General features: G+C 51.8%; 12 protein-coding genes across 12 annotated transcripts; 8 read left to right on the top strand and 4 right to left on the bottom strand.

Annotated features, from left to right (window-relative positions):
• Nucleotides 1–48: 48 nt before the first annotated feature.
• Nucleotides 49–2481, bottom strand: N7506_009936 (fungal specific transcription factor domain-containing protein; the record flags this gene model as incomplete). Its single annotated transcript, XM_056959229.1, has 4 exons — nucleotides 49–308; nucleotides 403–1535; nucleotides 1589–2256; nucleotides 2308–2481. 4 exons carry the CDS (start codon nucleotides 2479–2481, stop codon nucleotides 49–51), a joined length of 2235 nt encoding a protein of 744 aa, XP_056808619.1.
• An 807-nt stretch (nucleotides 2482–3288) lies between these two features.
• N7506_009935 (ribosome-associated complex protein SSZ1) lies at nucleotides 3289–5096 on the top strand (the record flags this gene model as incomplete). Its single annotated transcript, XM_056959228.1, has 3 exons — nucleotides 3289–3387; nucleotides 3443–3479; nucleotides 3532–5096. The coding sequence occupies 3 exons, from the start codon at nucleotides 3289–3291 to the stop codon at nucleotides 5094–5096; spliced, it is 1701 nt and encodes a 566-aa protein (XP_056808618.1).
• Nucleotides 5097–5917: 821 nt separating this feature from the next.
• Nucleotides 5918–6846, bottom strand: N7506_009934 (SUR7/PalI family protein; the record flags this gene model as incomplete). Its single annotated transcript, XM_056959227.1, has 4 exons — nucleotides 5918–6185; nucleotides 6240–6422; nucleotides 6477–6774; nucleotides 6834–6846. 4 exons carry the CDS (start codon nucleotides 6844–6846, stop codon nucleotides 5918–5920), a joined length of 762 nt encoding a protein of 253 aa, XP_056808617.1.
• A 386-nt stretch (nucleotides 6847–7232) lies between these two features.
• Nucleotides 7233–8347, top strand: N7506_009933 (uncharacterized protein; the record flags this gene model as incomplete). Its single annotated transcript, XM_056959226.1, has 4 exons — nucleotides 7233–7298; nucleotides 7367–7552; nucleotides 7603–7908; nucleotides 7967–8347. The coding sequence occupies 4 exons, from the start codon at nucleotides 7233–7235 to the stop codon at nucleotides 8345–8347; spliced, it is 939 nt and encodes a 312-aa protein (XP_056808616.1).
• Nucleotides 8348–8749: 402 nt separating this feature from the next.
• N7506_009932 (tRNA methyltransferase RSM22) lies at nucleotides 8750–11413 on the top strand (the record flags this gene model as incomplete). The annotated part of the gene is made up of 1 exon (XM_056959225.1): nucleotides 8750–11413. One exon carries the CDS (start codon nucleotides 8750–8752, stop codon nucleotides 11411–11413), a length of 2664 nt encoding a protein of 887 aa, XP_056808615.1.
• Nucleotides 11414–11891: 478 nt separating this feature from the next.
• On the bottom strand, nucleotides 11892–12499 carry N7506_009931 (DASH complex subunit SPC19; the record flags this gene model as incomplete). The annotated part of the gene is made up of 2 exons (XM_056959224.1): nucleotides 11892–12296; nucleotides 12368–12499. 2 exons carry the CDS (start codon nucleotides 12497–12499, stop codon nucleotides 11892–11894), a joined length of 537 nt encoding a protein of 178 aa, XP_056808614.1.
• A 201-nt stretch (nucleotides 12500–12700) lies between these two features.
• On the top strand, nucleotides 12701–13209 carry N7506_009930 (F1F0 ATP synthase subunit i; the record flags this gene model as incomplete). Its single annotated transcript, XM_056959223.1, has 4 exons — nucleotides 12701–12737; nucleotides 12820–12849; nucleotides 12974–13024; nucleotides 13145–13209. 4 exons carry the CDS (start codon nucleotides 12701–12703, stop codon nucleotides 13207–13209), a joined length of 183 nt encoding a protein of 60 aa, XP_056808613.1.
• Nucleotides 13210–13857: 648 nt separating this feature from the next.
• On the top strand, nucleotides 13858–14376 carry N7506_009929 (mitochondrial 37S ribosomal protein uS14m; the record flags this gene model as incomplete). The annotated part of the gene is made up of 3 exons (XM_056959222.1): nucleotides 13858–13973; nucleotides 14088–14259; nucleotides 14314–14376. The coding sequence occupies 3 exons, from the start codon at nucleotides 13858–13860 to the stop codon at nucleotides 14374–14376; spliced, it is 351 nt and encodes a 116-aa protein (XP_056808612.1).
• A 684-nt stretch (nucleotides 14377–15060) lies between these two features.
• On the top strand, nucleotides 15061–16754 carry N7506_009928 (uncharacterized protein; the record flags this gene model as incomplete). The annotated part of the gene is made up of 4 exons (XM_056959221.1): nucleotides 15061–15155; nucleotides 15209–15321; nucleotides 15396–15950; nucleotides 16006–16754. 4 exons carry the CDS (start codon nucleotides 15061–15063, stop codon nucleotides 16752–16754), a joined length of 1512 nt encoding a protein of 503 aa, XP_056808611.1.
• A 1424-nt stretch (nucleotides 16755–18178) lies between these two features.
• On the top strand, nucleotides 18179–19754 carry N7506_009927 (allantoinase alX; the record flags this gene model as incomplete). The annotated part of the gene is made up of 2 exons (XM_056959220.1): nucleotides 18179–18673; nucleotides 18732–19754. The coding sequence occupies 2 exons, from the start codon at nucleotides 18179–18181 to the stop codon at nucleotides 19752–19754; spliced, it is 1518 nt and encodes a 505-aa protein (XP_056808610.1).
• A 337-nt stretch (nucleotides 19755–20091) lies between these two features.
• Nucleotides 20092–21064, bottom strand: N7506_009926 (TMEM199/VMA12 family protein; the record flags this gene model as incomplete). The annotated part of the gene is made up of 2 exons (XM_056959219.1): nucleotides 20092–20712; nucleotides 20807–21064. 2 exons carry the CDS (start codon nucleotides 21062–21064, stop codon nucleotides 20092–20094), a joined length of 879 nt encoding a protein of 292 aa, XP_056808609.1.
• Nucleotides 21065–21225: 161 nt separating this feature from the next.
• N7506_009925 (tubulin-binding prefolding complex subunit PAC10) lies at nucleotides 21226–22088 on the top strand (the record flags this gene model as incomplete). Its single annotated transcript, XM_056959218.1, has 4 exons — nucleotides 21226–21245; nucleotides 21359–21599; nucleotides 21685–21918; nucleotides 21981–22088. 4 exons carry the CDS (start codon nucleotides 21226–21228, stop codon nucleotides 22086–22088), a joined length of 603 nt encoding a protein of 200 aa, XP_056808608.1.
• Nucleotides 22089–22134: the final 46 nt, after the last annotated feature.

Below are 22134 nucleotides of genomic sequence, written 5' to 3'. Positions count from 1 at the left end.
CTTTGTTCGCAGTCAAGCCACAACATGATCGGGTTACAGAAGCAGAATTTATGGTTCTTGTAAACTATCAAAGTCCGGCTGGTTCCATAGCCAGCACTGACCTAGGAAGGAGTTATTCAAGATATTCAGATCTTGGCTTGCAGGATCGGCCATTGGGGTTAGTGAAGTCGGCTGAGGGAAGCGATTGGTTTCTTCTGCAATATTCCCCACGAATGGACCCGGCTGTTCGCATATATAAGGCTGGGGATTGGAAGTCCCCGGGACATAAGCTCCTGCATATGCCGTAGGATCGGAATTTTCCCATAGTACTATAGGCCATAAAGATCAGCGAAAGCTAGGTTTGTTTGAACGTAAAAATTGCAGAGAAATAGATACGGAGTGCATCTCAAAAGAGCGACGTACCTTGCTGCACTGATTCTAGTGCATGGCCAATCCCCGGATAGAAAGATAAACCGGGAATATCTTGAGCGTGACCAGGGTTCATCGCGGCATGATCGCTGAGGGGAAGCTGGGATCTTCGTTCGGGTTCAATGATGTTTGGTAGCAGCTCTGGATTGTCCTGGCCTCCACGCGAGGCTCTGTGGTTGAATCGACGCCTCATAGGACCATGAATACTATCAGGTAGCTGAGAATCCTCGGGCTCATGTGCTTGGTTAAGTGGTCCGCCAACTGGACTGTGAGAACCCAACTCTAGAGGCGGATTTCCCAGCAATAACTGCATTTCACGTTTGAACATTAGCTGGAACAGCCCTTCAAGAACCCTGACCGTCTGCGATGGGACTATGGACGATGCAGCGAGTGTTTTCTGCAACGTTATTGAATTCGCGACACCTCTTTTGGCATCAAGCGATTGTTCTGAGCCAGGGTCAGACAGCGCTACCATTGCCATAGTAACACCTGCAGTAAAGTTTTGAATAGCGATATATGCTGCTGCATGGGTCATTTGGGCCACAGAGAGAAGTTTTGCATAGCGTGGCAGTATGCTGCAGGTGCGGCGAGCAGAGTGCTTGCATTGTTCAAAACTTGTTGGGCGCCCGTCGGACTCGCTCGAATCGGAAGAGGTAGGTGCAGATAAGCGGCGAGTACATCGAATAAACGGGCGATGTAAGATTATTTGGATGTTGTCATAGGCCAGCTGAAGGGCCAGCGCCTGTAGTTGAAACAACTGGCAGACCTCGGCCTCGGCACTTGTCAAACTTGCCATGTCTAAATCAACATTGTTCTCCAGCCTTAACTCCACAGGCAGTCGGTCAAACCAGTCCACCAGCTTGGCATTGGTTTCCGCGGCTTGATTCATTGCAGTCTCTGAACTAGAGGCATGCACATTATGAATATTGCGAATAACGTGGGTTGCGATAGAATATAGATTGAATTTGTGCCGTTGATATGAGCCTAGTGTGACCGGTGTTGAAGAATAGCTCGCATGATTCAGCAACGGATGCACAGTCAAGATGTCATCCATATCTCGTGGCATGCTCACAGCGCAGAAATCGTCGTTGACTGAGGACGGTCGACCATAGGTCACTGAAGCGAACCTGATAGATGGATTAGCTAGAGTATGATGACCAAGGAAATGAATTGAAGGCACCTGTCGAGGACATATAGAGCCCACCAAGTTCGCTTGCGGACCTCGAGAACAATCTCACTTGCAGAGCCCCAAAGAATCTCCTTGTGTAGGCTCTGCGCCTGCGCACTGTGGATCCCTGCACCAAGTATAGGCAATGCTAAGTTCGGCGTGCCATTGTAAAGGTAGTATGTGCTCAGCAAAATGCATAATTGAACACATTCTAGAGTTCCAGTGTCCAGAACATCAAAATAGTGCAATCGAATCTGGTTGAGCAAATCTCTCTGAAGTGAGGATAGCTCTTCCTTGGATATGCCAACTTTCGAGCGTTCTTGGTCAGAGGCATATCTTGCCCCTATGGCAAGGACCATCAGAATCAACACTGCTGTGCCCCTCTGGTGACTAGCCACGTGTTGATCACCTATAATTTGCCTATATTCGCGTTCAAAAGAAGGCTTATAGAAAAGCATCATGAACCAATGCGCGGACCTCCAGTAAGACTGGAGCAGAGTGTCACAGACTGGACGGGACGGGAAAATTAGCCCAGGGAAGAGGAAAGAAAGGCTAGTCTTTCCATCATCTCCTCGGTCGCCAGACATGCGACTGTGGAGGAAGGTCCCACCGGGAAGAGCGGAAGTGTTGCTGTGCGTTGTAGGTGAATTGGCCGATCCTTGGTCGTGAAGATGAAAAAGCTAGTACCCGTTAGTATAAGATGAAGTTCCTTACGGAAAACAGCACAATACCTCATCTGTTAGCTCAACTGCTGATGCTTGAACATATCTATGTTGCTGCTGGAGAGACTCAGATTGCTTGCCAGTGTCCGAGGGGACATCTTTTCGAGCCTGGTTCAGCGACGCTCGAGGAGTATCAAGAGCTCGAGAGTTTGACCTTGAAGTTGTGGGTAGGTCGGACTGCATGTGCTGTACGCTTCTGCGGCGCCCATCCGTGCCTTTTGCTGACTTAGTAGGCTTTCTACACGTCAGGGATGAGTATATTTTTACAACCACCAGCTCATGTCTGGTTTATGACGAACAACTTACCGCAACGGAGTTGATGTTGTCTCACAGAGAAAACCAGACCGGAGGCATAGAGAACATGGCTTTGCGACATCACACTGAAAGAAAAATTTTCCATTAACCAGTTGTCCTAACGATACATGTGCTGTCTCTACCTTCAGTTTCTGTCTTCGACAACGGTCGCAGGCATGTCGACGGCTACCCAACGATTTGATAGGCGCACGTCTTGTGCGTGAAAAGCCTCGACTTTGTGCTTCACGTACAGACTCTCCGGATCCCAGAGTATCATTATCTTGCATATTGCAAAGGTGGCATGCGGAGGTGAAGCAGTATACCTATTCCGGTGGCTAAGATAGGCGTAGTTCCTTGCAGTGCATGCAGAGGCTCCAGGGCTGTTTACATAATAAGGCCCTCAGGCAGCAATTCAGGCAGACAGCTCAGGCAGAATTAGTACGGAGGACCATTGGCGCCCAATACGCCGTCCCCGTGGACACTTCCAAGGTTGATAGAAGGGCGACGCCACACGGCTATCGATAAGGCCTCAGCCACACTTGCGGCAGACGAAAATCTTCAAAATCTTTTTCAATCGTCCCCCCTCAATCAGTATTTCCACCCATACATCGGATACCCCCGAATACACTTTCACGCCGTGACGTGAAACTTTTATCCCTTTTGATCCCAAAAAAATCACATCTTCCCAACTTCAAAATGGGTGACGCGGCTAACGGTGCCCCCGCTGAGGCGGAGCGTTATGCTATTGGTATCTCATTCGGTAACTCTTGCAGTTCAATTGCCCGTATCTCACCTGTACGCTTCGATTTTCATCGTCTTGGATGTTGAATAGAGACTGACACACTCCTAGGAGGGCAAGGCTGAGGTTATTGCCAACGAGGAGGGAGGTGAGAACCTTGGAAACCCCACGCTTTGAGAACTCGAGACTGATCTCTTTAGACCGTCAAATCCCCACCATCCTTTCTTACATCGACGGCGAGGAGTACCACGGCACACAAGCTAAGGCCCAACTTGTCCGCAACGGCGCCAACACTGTCGCATACTTCCGTGATTTCGTCGGCAAGGAATTCAAGTCCATTGACCCTACTCCCTGCCACCAATCTGCCCACCCCCAGCAGAAGGACTCCACCGTCGCTTTCACTGTCCGCGACACCGCCAGCGAGACCCCCAACACCATCACCGTCTCCGAGATCACCACCCGTCACTTCCAGCGTCTGAGACGCTCAGCCACCGACTTCCTCGGTAAGGATGTCAACGCTGCCGTCATCACCGTTCCCACCGACTTCACAGACGCCCAGCGCGAGGCCCTCGTTGCCTCCGCCAAGGCTGCTGGTCTCGATGTTCTCCAGCTCATCCACGAGCCCGTTGCCGCTGTCATGGCCTACGATGCCCGTCCCGAAGCCACCGTGACCGATAAGCTGGTCGTGGTCGCTGACTTCGGTGGCACCCGCTCCGATGTTGCCGTTGTTGCCAGCCGCGGTGGTATGTACACCATTCTCGCCACTGCTCACGACTACGAGCTCGGCGGTGCCTCCCTCGACCAGATCATCATCGACCACTTCGCCAAGGAGTTCATGAAGAAGCACAAGACTGACCCCCGCGAGAACGCTCGCGGTCTGGCCAAGCTCAAGCTCGAGTGCGAAGCCACCCGCAAGGCCCTCTCTCTGAGCAGCAACGCTCAGATCAGCATTGAGTCTCTCGTCGACGGTGTCGACTACGGTTCCACCGTCAACCGCACCCGTTTCGAGCTCCTCGCCGGCAAGGTCTTCAGCCAGTTCACCGGCCTCATTGAGCAGGTCGTCAAGAAGGCCGAGCTCGATGTCCTTGACATCGACGAGGTCATCTTCTCCGGTGGTGTTTCCCACACCCCCAAGCTCGCCAGCCTCGCCAGCAACATCTTCCCCGAGACCACCAAGGTCCTCTCCCCTGCCTCTTCCACCACTGCCATCAACCCCTCCGAGCTGTCCGCCCGTGGTGCCGCTTTCCAGGCCTCTCTGGTCCAGGAGTTCGAGCACGAGGACATCGAGCAGTCCATCCACCCCATGGTCACCGTCACCCCCCACCTGACCAAGGCCATCGGTGTCGAGTTCACCTCCAAGACCGAGACTACCTTCCAGCCCCTCCTCGGCTCTGAGACCGCCCTCCCTGCCCGCCGCATCGCTCAGTACTTCGCCCCCAAGGAGGGTGGTGATGTTCTTGTCCGCGTCTGCGAGGGTGCTCGTGAGATCAAGGTCACCAAGCCCGAGCCCAAGGCCAAGGAGGACAAGCCTGCCCAGGATGAGGATGACTCTGACTTCGACTCCGAGGATGAGGAGGAAGAGGATGTCCGCGAGATCGTCTGGAAGACCGAGAAGCCCGTTGCTGAGCTCGCCGTCAAGGGCGTCAAGGCCGGTGGCAAGATCGAGGTTATGGTTCACGTCAACCCTGACCTTGGCCTCCAGATCGCTGTCCGTGAGGTCGGCTCCCAGAACGCTGTCCGTGGTGCCGTCAACGGCTCCGCTTAAGCGTCTTTGATTCCTCTTGCGTGAATACAGAAAAGACTTTATTTATGGTGTGACGATGCTTGCATGACTGATAGAGGCTGTGCTTTTTTCTTTTGTCCCCCGACGATTTATACTGCAGTTGTCATCATGGTGCCTTTTCCTTTACTAGTTTGCAAATACATTTAGACAGACTCAATTGGATGTCACCGATTGGTTCCCCTTTCCAACTAGATTTCTATTCTCCAAGTCCCTAGTTTCAAGGCTCTACCTGGGCAGACATGAATCATTCTCATAAAACTGGTTACATCATTTCTGGTGGACGAGACAAGCTTACTCGGCTAGGCAGGTAAATAGCAACAACATCTCAGCGGCTTGCTGGGTAGGAGTTTTTTTGGAACCTTGTAATAAAGATGAAGATTATATTACAGTAAATTAGGTAAACTCGCAACTAAACACTCGTATCTCGGGTGAGAATCAACGGATTCGTCAATAAAACATGAATAATCGCATGTATAGCGTGATCGAAACAATCGTGGGGTAAACCCAGACAATTCGACCATGTGATTAAGTAAAGATCGTGAGGATTTCGTAACAGCATGAACGAACGTGGGTAGTCTGATCTGAGCTGTGTCCGAGCAAGTCGATCACAGCCCACTATGACCGGACCTGAACAAGGAAACTCCTGGAGAAATGTGGAATTCTCAAAGGAATATCGACGCATGAGCACAACTCCAACAGGGAGATGGCCCATATATCAACGGTACTAAGTCGACATTTCCGCTACTCCGAATTGGAATGTTCTCATTGTGAGATCATCAATTAACGGTCTGGAACTTCGTCGATTAAGCATTGTAGGTTGGGTTTGTGGTCTCTTGCTTCTGGCTCTTCACGCTGTTCGAGCGCTGGGAGGAGAAGAAACCACGGCGGCGCTCTTTGCGTCCACTGTAGCCAGTGCTGTCTTTCCGGCCGACAGCACCGCCGAGGCAGTACATCAAGCATGACAGGAAGAGACAGGCGGAGGCAGTCCACATGAAGGCGAATGCCTTGACACCGACCTTTGCGGTCTGACCGTTGCTCTGGAAGGCATCACGGCCCTGTACAAACACAGCACTGTTTTAATTAGCATATGGATTGGCAGAGTGGGTGAACGGAATTGGCACATACGTCATGAGACAGGTTGTGATAACCTGGAAAGTCAGGGCGAGCCAGGCCAGGAAGCCAGACAGATAGCTGGCGATGCGAGTGCACATGGCCAGGAGGCCAGTGAAGAGGGAGCACACGGCAAAGAACAACCCAATGATGACGAAGGGGAACATGAACCGGGACATTAAGAAGTAGTGCTTGGTGCTAGATTGATACGATTAGCGCAGGCGCACAGAAGGTGCTTCTGAGACAACATACTCGATGAACTGGTCCGGAACATTCTCAGTCGTGTCGAAGTTACGGTGGCTTGGGGGATCGAAGGGGAAGTCAGGGTGCGATTTCCCGCAGTCATTCTTCCCGCCAGCAGTGACCCCGCAGAGGTTCCAGAATGTCCAGCGCGAGAGCGCAGGTGCGCCGGGTATATTCCCGGTGTCGGCCTGGAGGAAGTAGACCTGATTGAGAGGCGTGGTGTTGCGACTACCCGCCAAAAGAGTCAGGAAAATCAGCAAGATGGAGCCTGCCATAAAGAACAGGCCCATAAAGCCCAGCGACGCTCCTAGACAAATTCATTAGATAAGGAAATATAGAGTTGACGATCAGACGATCTAAACATACTGCTGAGACCCATTATGTCGGTTGTGATCGAGTGAAATGGAGGAGGGATGCGGAGGGAGAGAAGTACACGATTTTAAAAGTAGCCGGGGGTATCCGGCAGGGCAGCCGGTGATATAATGACGAGTATCATCTAACTCTTTTTTTCTCTCGCCAAAAAGCAGTCCGACGATCTTGATGTCATAGGCCGCTAAGGTGAGGTCGAATCACCCTTTGCGCTAAGCCCAAAGGGGACTAGCGGGTCACTAGTCTCGTGTCCATGACGAAGTGAACTCCTCTTGGCCCAACGAAACACCCAAGCAACGTTGCACCTCCAGCAATTGGGTCGGTCAGGCCCTGAAAGAAAGTGACGTGGTACAATTAATCTTTCTGCCTTTTCCAGTTTTCACACTTTTTTCCTCCATGGCCACTTGGGCATATCCCCCACTGCCTGCAGAGCAGATCACCCGGGAAGCGGATGCTGCGCTGGTACGTAAACCACTATGCTTAATCCTGGGGCTCCACACTCTCTATCTCGGTAGCTTATGTCCGTCTAGGCCCATGAGCTAGAGTGGCTGCTGCAGTCACTGCAGGATTCGCTTGCTTCATTAAAGGAAGGTCTCCAGGAATGTGCCGCCCTCATAGCTCCCCAGGAACCAGGGTCAACCCTGGTGTTGTCCTCGGTACGGTCGGAGCATGTGAAGGGCTTTGTGACTAGAGTCGGCACCAAGGTGGTCAAGGGCGTACGTATTTCGCACCCATGCATCAACGTGTAGACAGCTAAATTCGCCAGGATATTCAATTGCGCCTCGCATCACTTCCGCCCACCCGGGGAGCGCCCAGCACCAGGCTGAATTTGTCGCAATCCCCCGAAGCCCCCGAGATGGTGCTTCGCCAGCTCGTATCAGTCCGTGACCTCGTGGCTCAGAGTCTGGATATTGTAGATGTTAGCACGTGGACCGGTGACCCTCTCAATGCCGGGTTCATCTTCAGTCAACTGCATCTGCTACTCGAGACCATCAGCGAAGCGCGGCAAATGCTCAAAGGTGAAGGAGAAGAAACTCGTGGCAAATGGTGGGAAACAAGTGCCACTGAACACGTACGTTCATATCCCTGGGAAGCGTGCTTGGTTTAGTACTGACAAGGCTATCGAACAGATGTTCGACCCTCCTCTTCCACCCCATCTATCTTTTCATCTCTCAATCACAGACTCGGCTCTAGTGCTTGTCCTGCGAACGCTAGAGTCCACTTCGCTCAACCACACGCCGACTGCGTTCTCTTCGGATATCTCCTTGACTGGATTCTCCATCCGAGATCGCCTATTTGGCTCGCGCGCGCCTACGCACGACGAATCTGGAATCTCATTCCAGTGGCAAGGCGAAGAGGTGCGTGTGAAGGAAAAGGTGCGTGTCGAAAGCCAAGATCCCAGTCTTATGGCCGTCATGGCGAAACTCTCAGCCCTTGAGCATGAGGTGATGAGATGTGTGGATGCATTGAAAATTCTCATGGGCAACGAGGACACTGAAAGTGAGACGTGATATATAAATGATACCCTAGAAAGTTATGAGATTGTGCCCACATCCTGGCAGCCTCTTTAGTCTTTAGATGTCTCCAAAGTTGAGCTGCATGCGAAATAATGATACCTAAGGTCGAGATGGTGCATGAACAATGATCCAATCTGAATCATATCTAGGTAGCACATTTGATATAAAGATGACGATAATCTACTGTATATCAAGGATTACACCTCAAAACCTGCATAGATATCTCCCTGGGTGCTAGATCCGGCCCTCTGTACTGGAACACGGGACCAGCCAATGAGAAGCCCCCAGTTTGTGATGGGCGCATGGCGGTCTTGGCATTGATTTTCTGGTCTCCGGGTGACATTTTTTTTCTCGTTCTCATCTTGAGACTGGCTACCTGTTGAACAGAACGCAAACATGCTATCAAGGTCTGCAGCCTCAGGGTCCAGTCAGGCACAGTCGCGTGAACTGCTGCGCACTTTCACCCGCCCTTCAGGGTCGCGACAGCTCCGCGGAGCTGCCAGTCAGTTGACTTTGACGCAACAGCGCACCCTCGTACACAAAGCGCCGCGATTGATCGCATCAAAATCCAGTTCATCTTCGAAAAACAATACTGGATACCCGACGACACGATGCCAGTCTCAGCGGAGATTCGTGTCCGGTCCAGCATCCGCCGAGGCACCGTCGCCGCAACCCACCGAACCTATCGAAACGGACGAACTCGCCATGCTGATTGACCGTGTCGGCGACGGTGGAGTCGAGATCAATGCGCTTGTGGATGAACTGGAGACACTGAGCTTGGAGTCCGCTCAATCACCCGAAGCGAGCGAGATTGTTGAACAAGACGAACTTGCTTTCCTGTGGGACCGAGTCTCTGCGAATGCGGACCAGATCAATGAAATGCTGGACGATTTGGAGGCAGGGTACCAAAACGAACACGAGGACGTTGCGGAATTACTTGCCCAACGACACGAACACACAGCCGAATCATTCGTGCACCTCGTCAGACAGCGGTTTAGAGATGGAGTTCCTGGCGGACTTTTGGATGAGGAAGAGATTCAGATTTACATCCGGCTCTACGGTGGTCCAGTCCCTCGACTTGACCTCGACGCAATGGCCGAGGAAGATGGATTTGTCGAGGAGGAGGAAGAACCAAGCTTGCTCCGCGAGGATGGGCAAGGCGGATGGGAAGAAGTGGATATGGACCAAGCGGATATGAATCAGGAACCCACTCCTCAGCATGATCCCTCCGTCGTCTATGACATGGATGCTCCACCACAAAGACCGGAGACAGATGCAGAGAGGCGGACAAGGGAAGTGACCTCACAGATGGGTGGCAAAGATGAGCTCGAAGCATTCGAAAATGAAGCGGTTCCTGACCCGACACCAAGGGCGGATCCTAATACCCTGATTGGCAAGTTTGGAACAGATCCCACCACAATCAACTTGCCACGAACGACTCTCACTGGCCCGATATCGATTGTTTTGTCAAATTACTCTAACAAGCACATCACCGAAACCTCCGAGCGTCTGTTCGGAGGACATGGGCTGCCCCAATCCACTTCAACAGCAGCTCCGAGTGCTCAGCTTGCACAAAAGCCCGTCCCCCTTGATGCTTCACAAAGACATATGGGAGAAATGGAGGCCAATGCATACCTCGCAGTTTTATATCCTGGAATCTACGCATCCACTCTCAGCGCTCTAGTTGAAACCCGAAAGCGACTGGGAGACGATTGGATCCGGGAGCTTCTGTCACAAAAGGGAGGACCAAATGTGCTTGATGCCAGTGGTGGCGGTGCTGGTATCTTGGCCTGGAGAGATCTAGTTCGCACGCAGTGGGATCTCATGAGCTCCGAAAGCACCCAGAGCGTACCCATTCCTGGAAGATCAACTGTTGTCGCAGGCTCGGAGGCTCTTCGTATGCGCGCCGCAGCGCTGCTTGAGAACACCTCTTTCCTTCCTCGTCTTCCTGATTACGTTCACGTCCGGGAAAAGCCGACATTTGAAGACTCGCGTGAAGCGCCTAAGCGCAAGCAATACGATGTGATTATTGCGCCGCATTCTATCCAAAGACTAGGAGAGAATTATGAGCGCAAGGAGCACGTGGAGAATCTATGGGCAATGTTGAACCCCAACGGCGGTGTTTTGATTTTGCTCGAGAAGGGCCGTCAAAGAGGCTTCGAGGCCATCTCTGGGGCCCGTGAAATGCTTCTGCAGCGTCATATCGCAAGCCCTGGCTCTACTGAATTCGACAATTTCCTTGATAATCCCGATGAGCGTGTCATCATCAAAAAGGAGCCAGGAATGATTATTGCACCTTGCACTAACCACCAAACCTGCCCGATGCACGGATTCTCTGGCACCGCAGTTGGCCGCCGGGATCACTGCAGCTTCCAGCAGCGTTATATCCGCCCTCCCTTCCTGCAGCGCATTCTAGGTGCGAAGGGCCGTAATCACGAAGATGTCAAATTCAGTTACCTCTCCGTGCGCCGTGGTGGAGACATCCGCCAAGATCGAGCCATTCAACAGAACCAAAAGGCCACAGATTCTGCTTTCGAAGGATATACCTCGCTCGAGGACCTGGAAGGCAAACTACCTGCCAGTGATGGCAAAGTACCTTTTGAACCTCTCTCCCTCCCCCGCGCTGTCTACGCGCCCATGAAGCGTCAAGGTCACGTTATTTTCGACCTCTGCACGCCCGCTGGAAAGATCGAGCGCTGGACTGTACCGCGCTCATTCGGCAAGCAGGCTTACCGCGATGCTCGCAAAGCTGAGTGGGGAGACCTGTGGGCGCTTGGGGCAAAGACTCGTATTTCACGGAACTTGCAACTGGGCGGCAAGCATGAAGAGGGCAAGAAAGAGCGTCTAGCTCGCCGTGCCGCTGAACGTCAGATTGAGGACGAGAACGAGGACGTCAATGAGAACGACGAATTCGAAGAAGATGATGAGGCAGACTACGAGGCTTCAGACCTGCCCGAAGAACCTCAGAAGAAGAGGGGACAACGCGTTCCCAGCTGGAAAAAGCACAATGAAAAGAAAAAGGTTCGGCAAGCCTACAAAAAGCGCGATATCTCAGAATGATTGCGTTGAGCTTTGTTGAGCGGCTCAATTTGATTTGGGCATACCATGTACTATACACTACCATTAAATACTAACAGCATTTGGCATTGGGACCGGGGACAGGATTTTGTACATTAGATATGATCATCGCGCTTCTCCAAATGTGAAACCACATCTTCTCTCCAACTGTATTGAAACAAGTCTGAGTAATGCAGTATCTTGGGACGTTGTGAGCTTGGCTCAGGTCTTGCCCGGAACGATTGCAGTTTCGATGAGCACTGTGTCAAAGCGGCGGGTGGGTAGAAGGCGCGAGCCTTTCGGGATGCCTGTATGTGAGGCTAGAGCTCCAGAGCGTTGCACTTTCCACAACTGAATTGCGGACGCAAATTCAGCTGGGTCCGTATTTGGGCTCGAGTAGCTTGGTAAGTCGGATGTTTCTGGCGGGTCCATAATTCATCATGAGATATGGTTGGTGATATGAAGACCGATCTCTTCTGGTTCACTGTGCGGCCATACTCTTTCTCAACTGTCGTTGCTTCTGCTGGGTTTGTAGCTCCAATCGGTCAACCGCAAACTTGAGTCGCTCTTTCTTCTGTACGAGTCTCTTGTATTCTGCGGCTTTGGCTGCTGCGCTGCCCGATGAGCCAGCGCTAGACCCCGCCATGCGACCCCGCAATGCGCTGCTCTGGGGTTGACTGCGAGGAGCAGATGGGCGGCTCTCTGCATTAGATGAGAGTCTTCCTTCTTGAAGATCGCATTTTGCTTTTAAGCTTTCCTCACGGCGTGCGAGCTTTTCGACGTGGTTTGATGATAGTGTGAGAAGATGGGCGATGCTGGGGGTGATCTCATCAAGAAGAGATTGTTGTGCCTCACGCAGTGTTGGCTCTGGTAGTAGCTCAAAATGCTAGATCAGGAAACCAACAATTAGACCTGTCATTCTCATGATTGATTATGGCGGAGACACGGAGGACATACTCGCGTTGTAGAAAGGACCTTACAAAGGCGAGGAAAGTCGCTCACGCCCGAGTCGAGGGTGGTTATTGAATTATCCAGCAGCTGCAGCGATGACTGCAGCGATGTAACCGACGAAGACAACGAGGCTGCCATGATCAATTCTGTAGTCGTTGATAATGACGATTGTTTACAAGATCGGTTCGGGATAGATCGGGTAAAAGCGGCGTGATACCGCCTTAAGGCGGCGTGTCACGTGCCCGAAACCGTGCTCCAAACCTCTTCTCCTCTTCCGTCCTCCTGCCTCATTATCTTCTTGAATACCGAATTCCCCGCGCATTCAATTCAATCAACACAATGTCTCTCCTCGGAAAGAAGTTCCCCGGCGCCATGGGTATGTGCTTTTTGGACCCTGAAATTCCGTTGTGGGAGAGGAGCATATGGACCAATGAGCTAACCTATCTGTCCACCTACAGCCAAGCCTTTGACTCCCTTCTTCGCTGCCGGTACGCATATAAACTAGATATTGACTGTTCCGATCGCCCGGGAGCGGACGGACTTTCAATCCGCGATATCCTAGTTCCCAACCTGTTATTGGTGGGACATCAATCTGACGATTCTCCTGTCTAGGCCTCATCGTTCTCTACGGCGTCAACTCCCTCCAGAACGCTCTGTCCAACAGTGAGTTAACCCTGCGCATATACACATGAATATTCGAATCTCGGCATCATCCGTCTCGGCATACACGGAATCATGTTTCACTTCTACCGAACCATCCGACTAACCGCTCCACTCCAACAGCTGCTGAGTTCAAGAGCGACCCTCGCAACCCCAACGCCAAGCCCGCTGGCAAGGCCGACCACTAAATTTGGTCGACAATGAATGCGCTTTGAGATTCCACTTGCTTGTCCGAGAAGTGGGACGAAACGCCGTGATGTGTGGGTGGACGGAGATGGTCTAGGTCGTGCATGTTTCACCGGCTTGCATCTTTTGTGATATCTCTGTGGACAGCTTGCCCCTGTCCAAGCATATAGACTATACCCACCTTGCGGGGTGACTTGGATCAATTCACAAGCTGTACCAGTATCAAAGTGAGCGACGTGCTCCATGTTCCTTCCTCGCAGCATAATATTGTGCGCATAGAGAGACTCCCTCATGTATCAAGTACATAGTTCTTACCGAGAGATCCGGACGATAAGTTGTTTCGCCGTCATACGATGTAGACTGCATTTCACAGATGCTTACCCCGTATTATGATAACCCCGGACGTTGCACGATATACGGGGTCTAAAAGTCTATTTGAACGTATGTCTCAGAAATGTAATCTTTTTGAGCATTATCAGACAGTCCCGCTGTAAAATATTTGCCATAGATTAATCGAATATTCAACGAGACCTTGATGCCCTGTAGGATGAAAACACGCTAAACCCAATCGGGTAGTCGACCTTCCGCTCAGCGGGAAGACAATAATCTTCCGACCTCAACTCCGCAGCACATCCATCAAGACCGCAACAATGACTCTGAAGGTCCCCAAGATCCCCAAGCGGGTTGATATCGCAGGATTCGTCAACACACGCGTGATTCGTGACGACAAGAAGCGCCAGGTCTTCGCAAACTACGAGCCCCAGCGGTACGAACCTTGCCCTATCTACCGCAACCCAGCCAAACCAATTCTTTGGCCCGATTGTCCAAACATAACCCTAAGAGAACCCTGCTAACATCTCTCGTTTTTGCCTTGCAATAGTCAAGCTCTCCGTTACGCCGTGCGCAACACCTCTCTCCCTGCTCGTGTTCGCGTCCAGGCTCAGCTCGAATTGGCCCAATCCCACGCCTACACTCGCTCCACTCAGATCAAGAACCGCTGTGTTGCATCAGGAACTGCTCGCAGTGTCTTCCGTGACTTCAAGCTCAACCGAGTGAGTACACCGTTGGAGTTTTCGATGCTGTTTCTGACTTTAGCTCCTTTTTAGTACCAATTCCGTCTGCAGGCTCTTGCTGGTGAATTGCCCGGTGTGAAGAAGGCCTCTTGGTAATTCAACATGGGGGCTTTCTGTTTCTGATCTCTGAGCAGATCTCTGGTTTCTTGTATGCAAGACGGCGTTTTCTTTTCTTCCAGTTCGTGGAAGCGTGTACAGTATCAAATCCTCATTTGCAAAGGAATCACAGGCGTGTTTGCTGAATTGAATAAAAAGTGATATTCCTTTCAGCGTCCCTTAGTTTCGGCTTTTTCGTTTCGGGCCCCGAAGGGGATTTTGCCTTTGTCTGCGTATGTCGTGACGTGCAATCTCCTTTGTTGCAATGTTGAGATCTCCAGAGTAATGTTTGCATCGACGATGTTCTTATGGGTATATTTGAACGTTGTTTGTGCCCTGAGTGGCTAAACAGGCTATGTCAGCTCGGTAGATCAAGCTCAGTTTATGGCTGCGCCGGTGACGATCAATTGGCAAGCATATCGTTAAGTCCTCATAGCACTGGAAGCGTGATTCGACGACGTAATCATCGACGGCCTGGAAGATAGCCTTGGAATCCGTCTTGTCTCCCGCGCGTGTTGGGCTGCGAGCACCTGCCATAAATTCCCCAGCACGTCTCCCTTCACTTTCCTCTCTCTCTTCCGTCTCTCACGAGGTGAAATCGTTCTGATTCAAGCATCGTGCCCTGAACCTGAGATTCTTTTCACTTCCAAATAAGAATCATCCGTCATTTGACGCATCGCAACGATGCTACGCCGTGAGGACGCCAACCTCCCCCCCCGACCCGTCCTACCAGGACAACCTGGCCGAACTCGGGTGAGTAGCTTCCTTCTTGCTTTTCAGTCTCTTGTTGATCTGCGAGTGAATCTTGGGCTAATGAGCATCAATAACACAGATTCTTCGTCAACGGGGACAAGATCCGTGCCATCAACAGCCCTGGCCAGGGCCCACGCTTCAAGGTCAACCGTAATGAGCGTGTCAGCAAGGCCCACATGGATGCTCTGCACCGTAAGTCGTCATCTCCTAATATTGCGAATCAGGGTTCAGTCTGTCTCAAGTGAATTGATACTAACCATGCACAGACGCCATTCACGATATCGTCATTGAGCGCCTGAAGGGAATGTGCATGAACCACTTCCATCTCCCGGCGGATGTAGGAGCTGCGCATCCAAACACTCCAGTCCTCGTGAGCTGTAACATCCAGAAGGCGTCTCGCATTATTCTCTTCGTTGGCGAGCTCAATGAAGACCTGGGTATCTTCTCCTACCGTGAGATCTGCGAGAAGGGCATTGAATTCGGCTCCATACTGAAGTTGGCCCGTGCTGTTCTGGGTCCCAAGCCTGAGGAGTCTGACACTGCTCTGGTTGTCGCGAACCCTGGTGGCCGTATTTGGCATAATGCCACTAACACTGCCGTGACTGCTGAGGCCTTTCTTGGCCGTGATCGCACCTATGCTGTGTCTCGCCAGCGCTCTCTGAGCCTGCGCAACGCTATCATGGGCAACCACTCGCTTGCGGAGCACACCGAGTTTATCTTCGAGGGTCTCTTGAAGACCAGCATGAAGAAAGGTGCCATGATCGACATTATTGGGCTGTCCGAGGGTGGATTTGCCAGTCTCATGTATCTTAAGAAAAACTGTTAGTATACAGTGCATGAGACATCTCGAATTTTACTAACCTCACATGTTACTAGGGAACATTTGGGCACCCCACATCTCTTGCATCGCCATCGTCAACCCTGAACAAATCGTATGCGTTGATTTCGAACTTGCTGATCTGGGAGATCCTGGTTCGTTCTTCAATTTCATGGTGGACCGTGCTCGTGGATGGGTCCTCTCTGTCCAGACCTTGGGAGCCCGCGAAATCGGCCTGAGCACCTACGGTATCAATTGTTTTTCGAGCGGCGAAGCGTCGCGTATCACGTGCATGGTCTCCCGTGCCTTGCCCAACATCCTCAGCTGGCTGCATCTCATGCACCGCGTTCCGACCCTCAAGGAGCGACTTTACATTGTTCGCGGAGAGCCAGCTCCCGAGGGAAATGTGATTCGAGCCATGCGCGGTCTCGATGTATACCAAACCTACTCCGAGGATGATACCCTCGACTGCGAGTTGACCGAAGAGCTTACTGACTTCGTCAATGACCTTGCGCTTGACTCGGATGAAGTGAGAGAGATGGGCGAGAGATTGAAAGACGCCACAAAGCTTGAAGATGATCAGGGCTGGCGCTTTGTCGACGATGAGGAGTTCGACGCCGACTCGGAGAGCGGTGGGGGTGTCGATACCGACGTGGACAGCATCTGCTCTGATGAGACTGTCGTCCAGGATCCTCCCGCTTCCCACAGCTCCCGCAGCTCCCGTGCCGGCAAGGCGTTCCACGGCAACACTGCTCCTTATGATCTGAAGAACATTCACGACATTCGCGAGGGTTCCAACGAGGAGTAATGCCCTCTGGCGTTCTCCCGAATGACAATGGTTCCCTTTTCGTCAACTTTTTCATTTCAAACTGGGATGCGTCCCAAATCGGGATATCACGAACTTTTTATGAATTTTCACGACTTTATTTCATTCATTGCGAATCTTTGATATCATAATTTGGTCTTCTCTGAGCTTGTGCTTCCTGCGTTGTCTACAAGTCACCTGGCCCGATGGGTTTTGATTTGAACATGATCTATTCACTTAGGTTATGGATTGAGAACGCCATAGTAAGCCAGTAGCTAGTCTCAGTGAAATAAATGAACCATCAAATCCAATTCCTCGTTTTGAACACGTACGTATGAAAGGATACCCAGGTGGGAAAGTTTCAATTAGACGTTTACATGTTTCAAGTAGGTTTCCACGGCGATGCGATTACCACAGGCATAGAGTCTGTGTTGCGCCGAGCTGCGTCGTATCGCGGTAAGCTGCGTCGTATTACATTCTGGAAGAGATTGAAATGCGAGCTTCCTTCGATCATGTTCTTGTATCCTAATCTCTTGACCCATGCATCTCTACGAGCTAGAAAGCTGGCTCACGTGTGGCCACCTGAGCAAGTAGAAAATAGTATCAATATTGATTGATTCTGCTATCTAGAGCCTGTCGAAGTGTGCATATACTTAATTGATCAAAGGGGTGGTTATAATACACCACAGCTTTGGGGGTAACGTCGCATCAAGTAGCCCTGCAGAAACAATGGAGTAAATGTGAGTAATCTTCATATGTAGTTCCCCGCAATCATTCCCGGGTTAGGGCTAGGATTCTCCAACATTCCATCCAAAACTGGTAATTTGGGTATCAAATGATCTAATGATCAAACGACAGAATTGCAGGTGAAAGACAAAGCTCCAGCGCTATCGGAGATTTGAATGTTTGTGACATTTCCATCGAGTAAAAAAAAAGAGAGTAGCGGGCCACGGGCAGTTTTGATCGAGTAAGGGGATCGACCAAGCGGAGGCGAGTGATAAGCGAAGTATAAAGGAACTGCCCGCATTGCGTCGGAGGTGGCCGATGCGAAAAGTCTAGACTCCATTCTGCACTGGCTGTCCAATCAGCGGTCGTAGTGGGGATGTCTCGCCCATGGTTCAGAACTGCAAATTCAACGTGGGCCGGAGACTGTAGCCGGGTGCCTCTCGGTGCCTCTCGGTCCCTCAGGCTCTTGGGCTCGGGTGTATGTGCATTGGTCAATCGAGTAATGGAAACATAATGCTCCGGCCACGGGACTCACGGATCCCCCTTTTAGAGAAGAAAAAAAAGAATGGGTCGAGGGTTCAAGCTTATTTATACCTCGCCCCAGACCCTCTTATCTTTCTATCTTTTCCCCAGATAAGCCCCTCCCGTTATCTTTGTTGATTTCCCCCTCTTCACCCTCCTCTAACTTTTGGACTTGAGCTATGGCGACTGAGATTCCTTCCATTGCCGTGGTGGCTTCATCCCGTGCCGTGATCTCCGGCCGTCTGACCGCCGCCACCGTGGTTATTTCACGGACAACGGGCAAGATTACCGCTGTTTTCGATACTGTGATTCCGGCAGCAGAGTTCCCTGCCGAGACACCATACACCGACTACTCGCCCCATGTTCTCCTGCCCGGTCTGGTCGATGCTCATGTTCACTTGAACGAGCCGGGCCGTACAGAATGGGAAGGCTTCTACACCGGCACCCAGGCCGCTGCCTTTGGCGGTGTGACCACCGTGATTGATATGCCTCTCAATGCCATCCCACCCACGACTACCGTCAATGGACTGAAGGAGAAGATCCAGGCGGCCCAAGGCAAGTGCTGGGTCGATGTCGGCTTCTATGGCGGTATTATTCCAGGCAATGCTGGTGAGCTCAAGGCTCTCGTTCAAGAGGGCGTTCGTGGCTTCAAGGGTTTCCTCATCGACAGTGGTGTAAGTAGAAGATTATTCATAAATTCTGTGTTGTGTTCGATATTAACAAATTGAATAGGTCGACGAGTTCCCTGCTGTCACTCCAGAGGACATCAAGAAGGCTATGGCCGAGCTGGCTGACGAGCCCACCACCCTCATGTTCCATGCTGAGATGATGCCTCCCATCGCTGCATCTGTAGGCGATGGCGTCCAGCAGTCCGAGCCACCAGCCGCTCCGGCTGGTCCTCTCGAGGCTTATGCCACTTTCCTGGCTTCCAGGCCTTCGACATTCGAGACCTGCGCCATCGAAAGCATTTTGTCCCTGGCCCACCTTGCCCCCAACCTCCCCTTGCACATTGTCCACCTCTCAGCCATGGAAGCCATTCCCCTCCTGAGGGAAGCCCGCGCTCACGGTGTAAAGATCACAGCCGAGACCTGCTACCACTACTTGTCACTTGCAGCGGAGGAGGTCCGCGATGGCGACACCCGCCACAAGTGCTGCCCTCCCATCCGCTCCAAGCTGAATCAAGACGGTCTCTGGGAGGAGTTGGAGAAGCATGCTGGAGATGGTGTCATCAAGACCGTCGTCTCCGACCACTCTCCCTGCACACCTGATCTGAAGATGCTCCCAGCCCATGTCCCCGGTCACTGCGCCGGCACCGAGGAAGAGAAGAGCGGTGACTTCTTCTCGGCGTGGGGAGGTATCTCGTCTGTTGGACTGGGCTTGCCCATTCTCTGGACGGACCTCAGCCGTCGTAAGGGTCTGACTTCCGCCCCGGAAGATGAGAACACCAAGAACGCCCTCCAGGACGTCGTCCGCCTTTGCTGTGCCAACACCGCTGCTCAGGTCGGTCTAGAGTCGCACAAGGGTGACCTGGTTGTCGGATTCGATGCCGATATCTGTGTCTTCGACGACTCTGCGGAATGGACTGTTGAGCCCAGTACTATGCTCTTCCGCAACAAGTGCTCTCCCTACCAGGGACGTACCATGCGCGGTATGGTCCGCGAGACCTGGCTGCGTGGTGAGCGTATCTACAGCCGTGAGAAGGGCTTCAACGACCAGTCTCCCCACGGCAAGCTCCTTCTCGAGCAACGAGTCTGAGATATCACTCGGTCTTCCTTCTCTCATCTCTTTTCATCTTCACTCCTTTTCTTTTGTCCACATTTGGAGAAAGTTGACTTCTGGCAGCAGCCACCTGCGACACTCCATTGTGACGCCTTGCATCTCAATCTTGACTGGAGGGCCTGCGCCCTCTTTGATGAGCACTAATGACTGATTGCACAGCATCCATACCCGTTAGATTAACCATAGCACGTTATAGCTTTAGGCACAGAATCTCCAAAGCTTTTGTTAAATATACTACATTCCAGCCTTTCAGCACATGTATCTTACACGTTACACCACAGATATCATACCTCAAAAGAATAACTAGAACCTTTCATGAATCTTCTTCACCTGGTCCATGTCCATCCCTCTCCTTCTCCCACTTCTCCCTCACCCTCCTCCTAACACCACCATTAACACCCTTCCCCCAAATCTCCTCCTTCTCACCACCAACCGGAACCTCACCACCAGACTCAGTCTCCCCATCATCTCCAACCCTACCAATGAAGACCTTCTTCTCCTTCCTCTTCCTCTCCTTAGCCTTAGCCGACTCCACCTTCCCGAGATACGTAAAGTACAAGAACGACTCCGCAACAGCAACACTGATAGCCGAAAAAATCGCGAAAAGCACGCGCACCGCCTCACCCGCACCTTGCCTCTGCACCTCCGTCACATCCCCACTCGAGGCAAACCATTGCGCCACGATATCTGGCGCAGAGAACTTGGTCAGCGCACCGTACACCGCAAACCCAGTCACCAGCACCGAGATGAATATACTCGACACCAGTGACAGCGTCAATGTATCTTCCTCCGCAGAGCCGTCGCTCGTGTACGGCGATGAGTATGGGTCCGCATGCTCGGGCGCGGGTCTATATGATGGGTCCAGGAGACGGTTGTAAGACTCCTGCTCTGATGCTGCAAGGAGACGCGCTTTGGATGCGAGGTATTCGGCACTCTACATATGAATGCTGTCAGCTTGCGTTCCTCGGTCATGGCTATCGAAAATCCCAGTGTGGAGGTGGACCGAAGAGCGATAGCTTTGGACGTACCGGTTCTGGCTTCTTTGGTGGCGGAGGCACGTAGACTGTTGTTCCGCGGAGAAGGGAGCTTAGGATAGTCGGCTTATGGGAATTTTGAGCTTTGTATTCTGTGTCATTTTGTAGGTGTTTCGCGAGCCGGATTAGTTGCTCATGGGCTATCGGGCCCTGTAGTTCCAGCGTAGGAGGTAAGTCTAGCTCTTCGCGACGCGCGGATGAAACGGCCTCGAATGCGACGTGTATGCGATCCGTAGTAACCAACAGGACCATCCTGGTCTATTCCAATCCGTAGAGCGTAGGGTGTAAAGCGTAGTTGAGCGTCGTGGAATGAGTCGGGAGATAAGAGCGGACAGCGCAGCCAAAAAAAGTGGCAGTTAAGCTCCCGCTCCCCACATCGTCATCTTCATTCCTATCCATATTTGCGCTCAATCATGGCGGACTCAAAGAAGAGGTAAGTCATTCAATTCAGCTCCTATTCCTTGCAATTTGTATGGGAATCTGTTTCTGTTTATGAACTCCCCCGCTGCTACCGTTCCGAAGATCTCAACTAACCCCTCCTACCAGCACGGTAACAACACAAACCAACCCGCGCGGTATTCCCGTCGCACCATTTATCGACAATGTCAACGACTACGTCTCTTCCCGCGATGATGTCGAGCCCACTCTCCGCAGATTCCAGGAGATGATCTCCAAGTACCAGTTCATGGAGTCGAACACCCAGCGCCGCGGTCAGGGACTCCGCGAGAAGATCCCCGATATCAGAAAGACGCTTGAGATGGTGCGGTTCTTGAAGTTGCGCAAAGAGGTAATTGATACCGCCGAACAAGACCCGTTCGGGCCCGAGCCGGGAGTCCTGGAATTGGAAAAGACGATATCTAATGCCCTCCCAGTCAAACCCTGACGCCGACCTCGAGACCAACTTCGAACTCAACGATACGCTGTACGCCCGGGCTTCGATCTCACCTGCTGATGCTGAGGAGGTCTACCTCTGGCTCGGTGCGAATGTCATGCTGGCCTACCCGCTCAATGAGGCCGAGAGCATGTTGGACGACAAGCTTTCTGGTGCGGAACAGAGCTTGAAAAACTGCGAGGAGGATTTGGAATTCTTGCGCGAACAGATTACGGTTAGTTTGGATTGTTGGTTTCTTACAGTTGAATTATTGCTAATTGATATCTACTTTTGCAGACATTGGAGGTCGCTACGGCACGCGTGTACAACTGGGATGTTGTGCAACGACGTAAAGATAAGGCCGATGGGAAAGGAGATGACGAGAAGCGCCCTGGCGGTGCCTAAGGAGTTGAATTTTATGAATATATCATGAAAATAGAAATGTAAACAA

Source organism: Penicillium brevicompactum (assembly GCF_028827555.1).
Source record: "Penicillium brevicompactum strain IBT 35665 chromosome Unknown utg000006l_segment0_segment0, whole genome shotgun sequence".
Lineage (NCBI taxonomy): Eukaryota > Fungi > Ascomycota > Eurotiomycetes > Eurotiales > Aspergillaceae > Penicillium > Penicillium brevicompactum.
The sequence above is the reverse complement of the archived record's forward strand: the minus strand, read 5'-3'. Positions and strand labels throughout refer to the sequence as shown.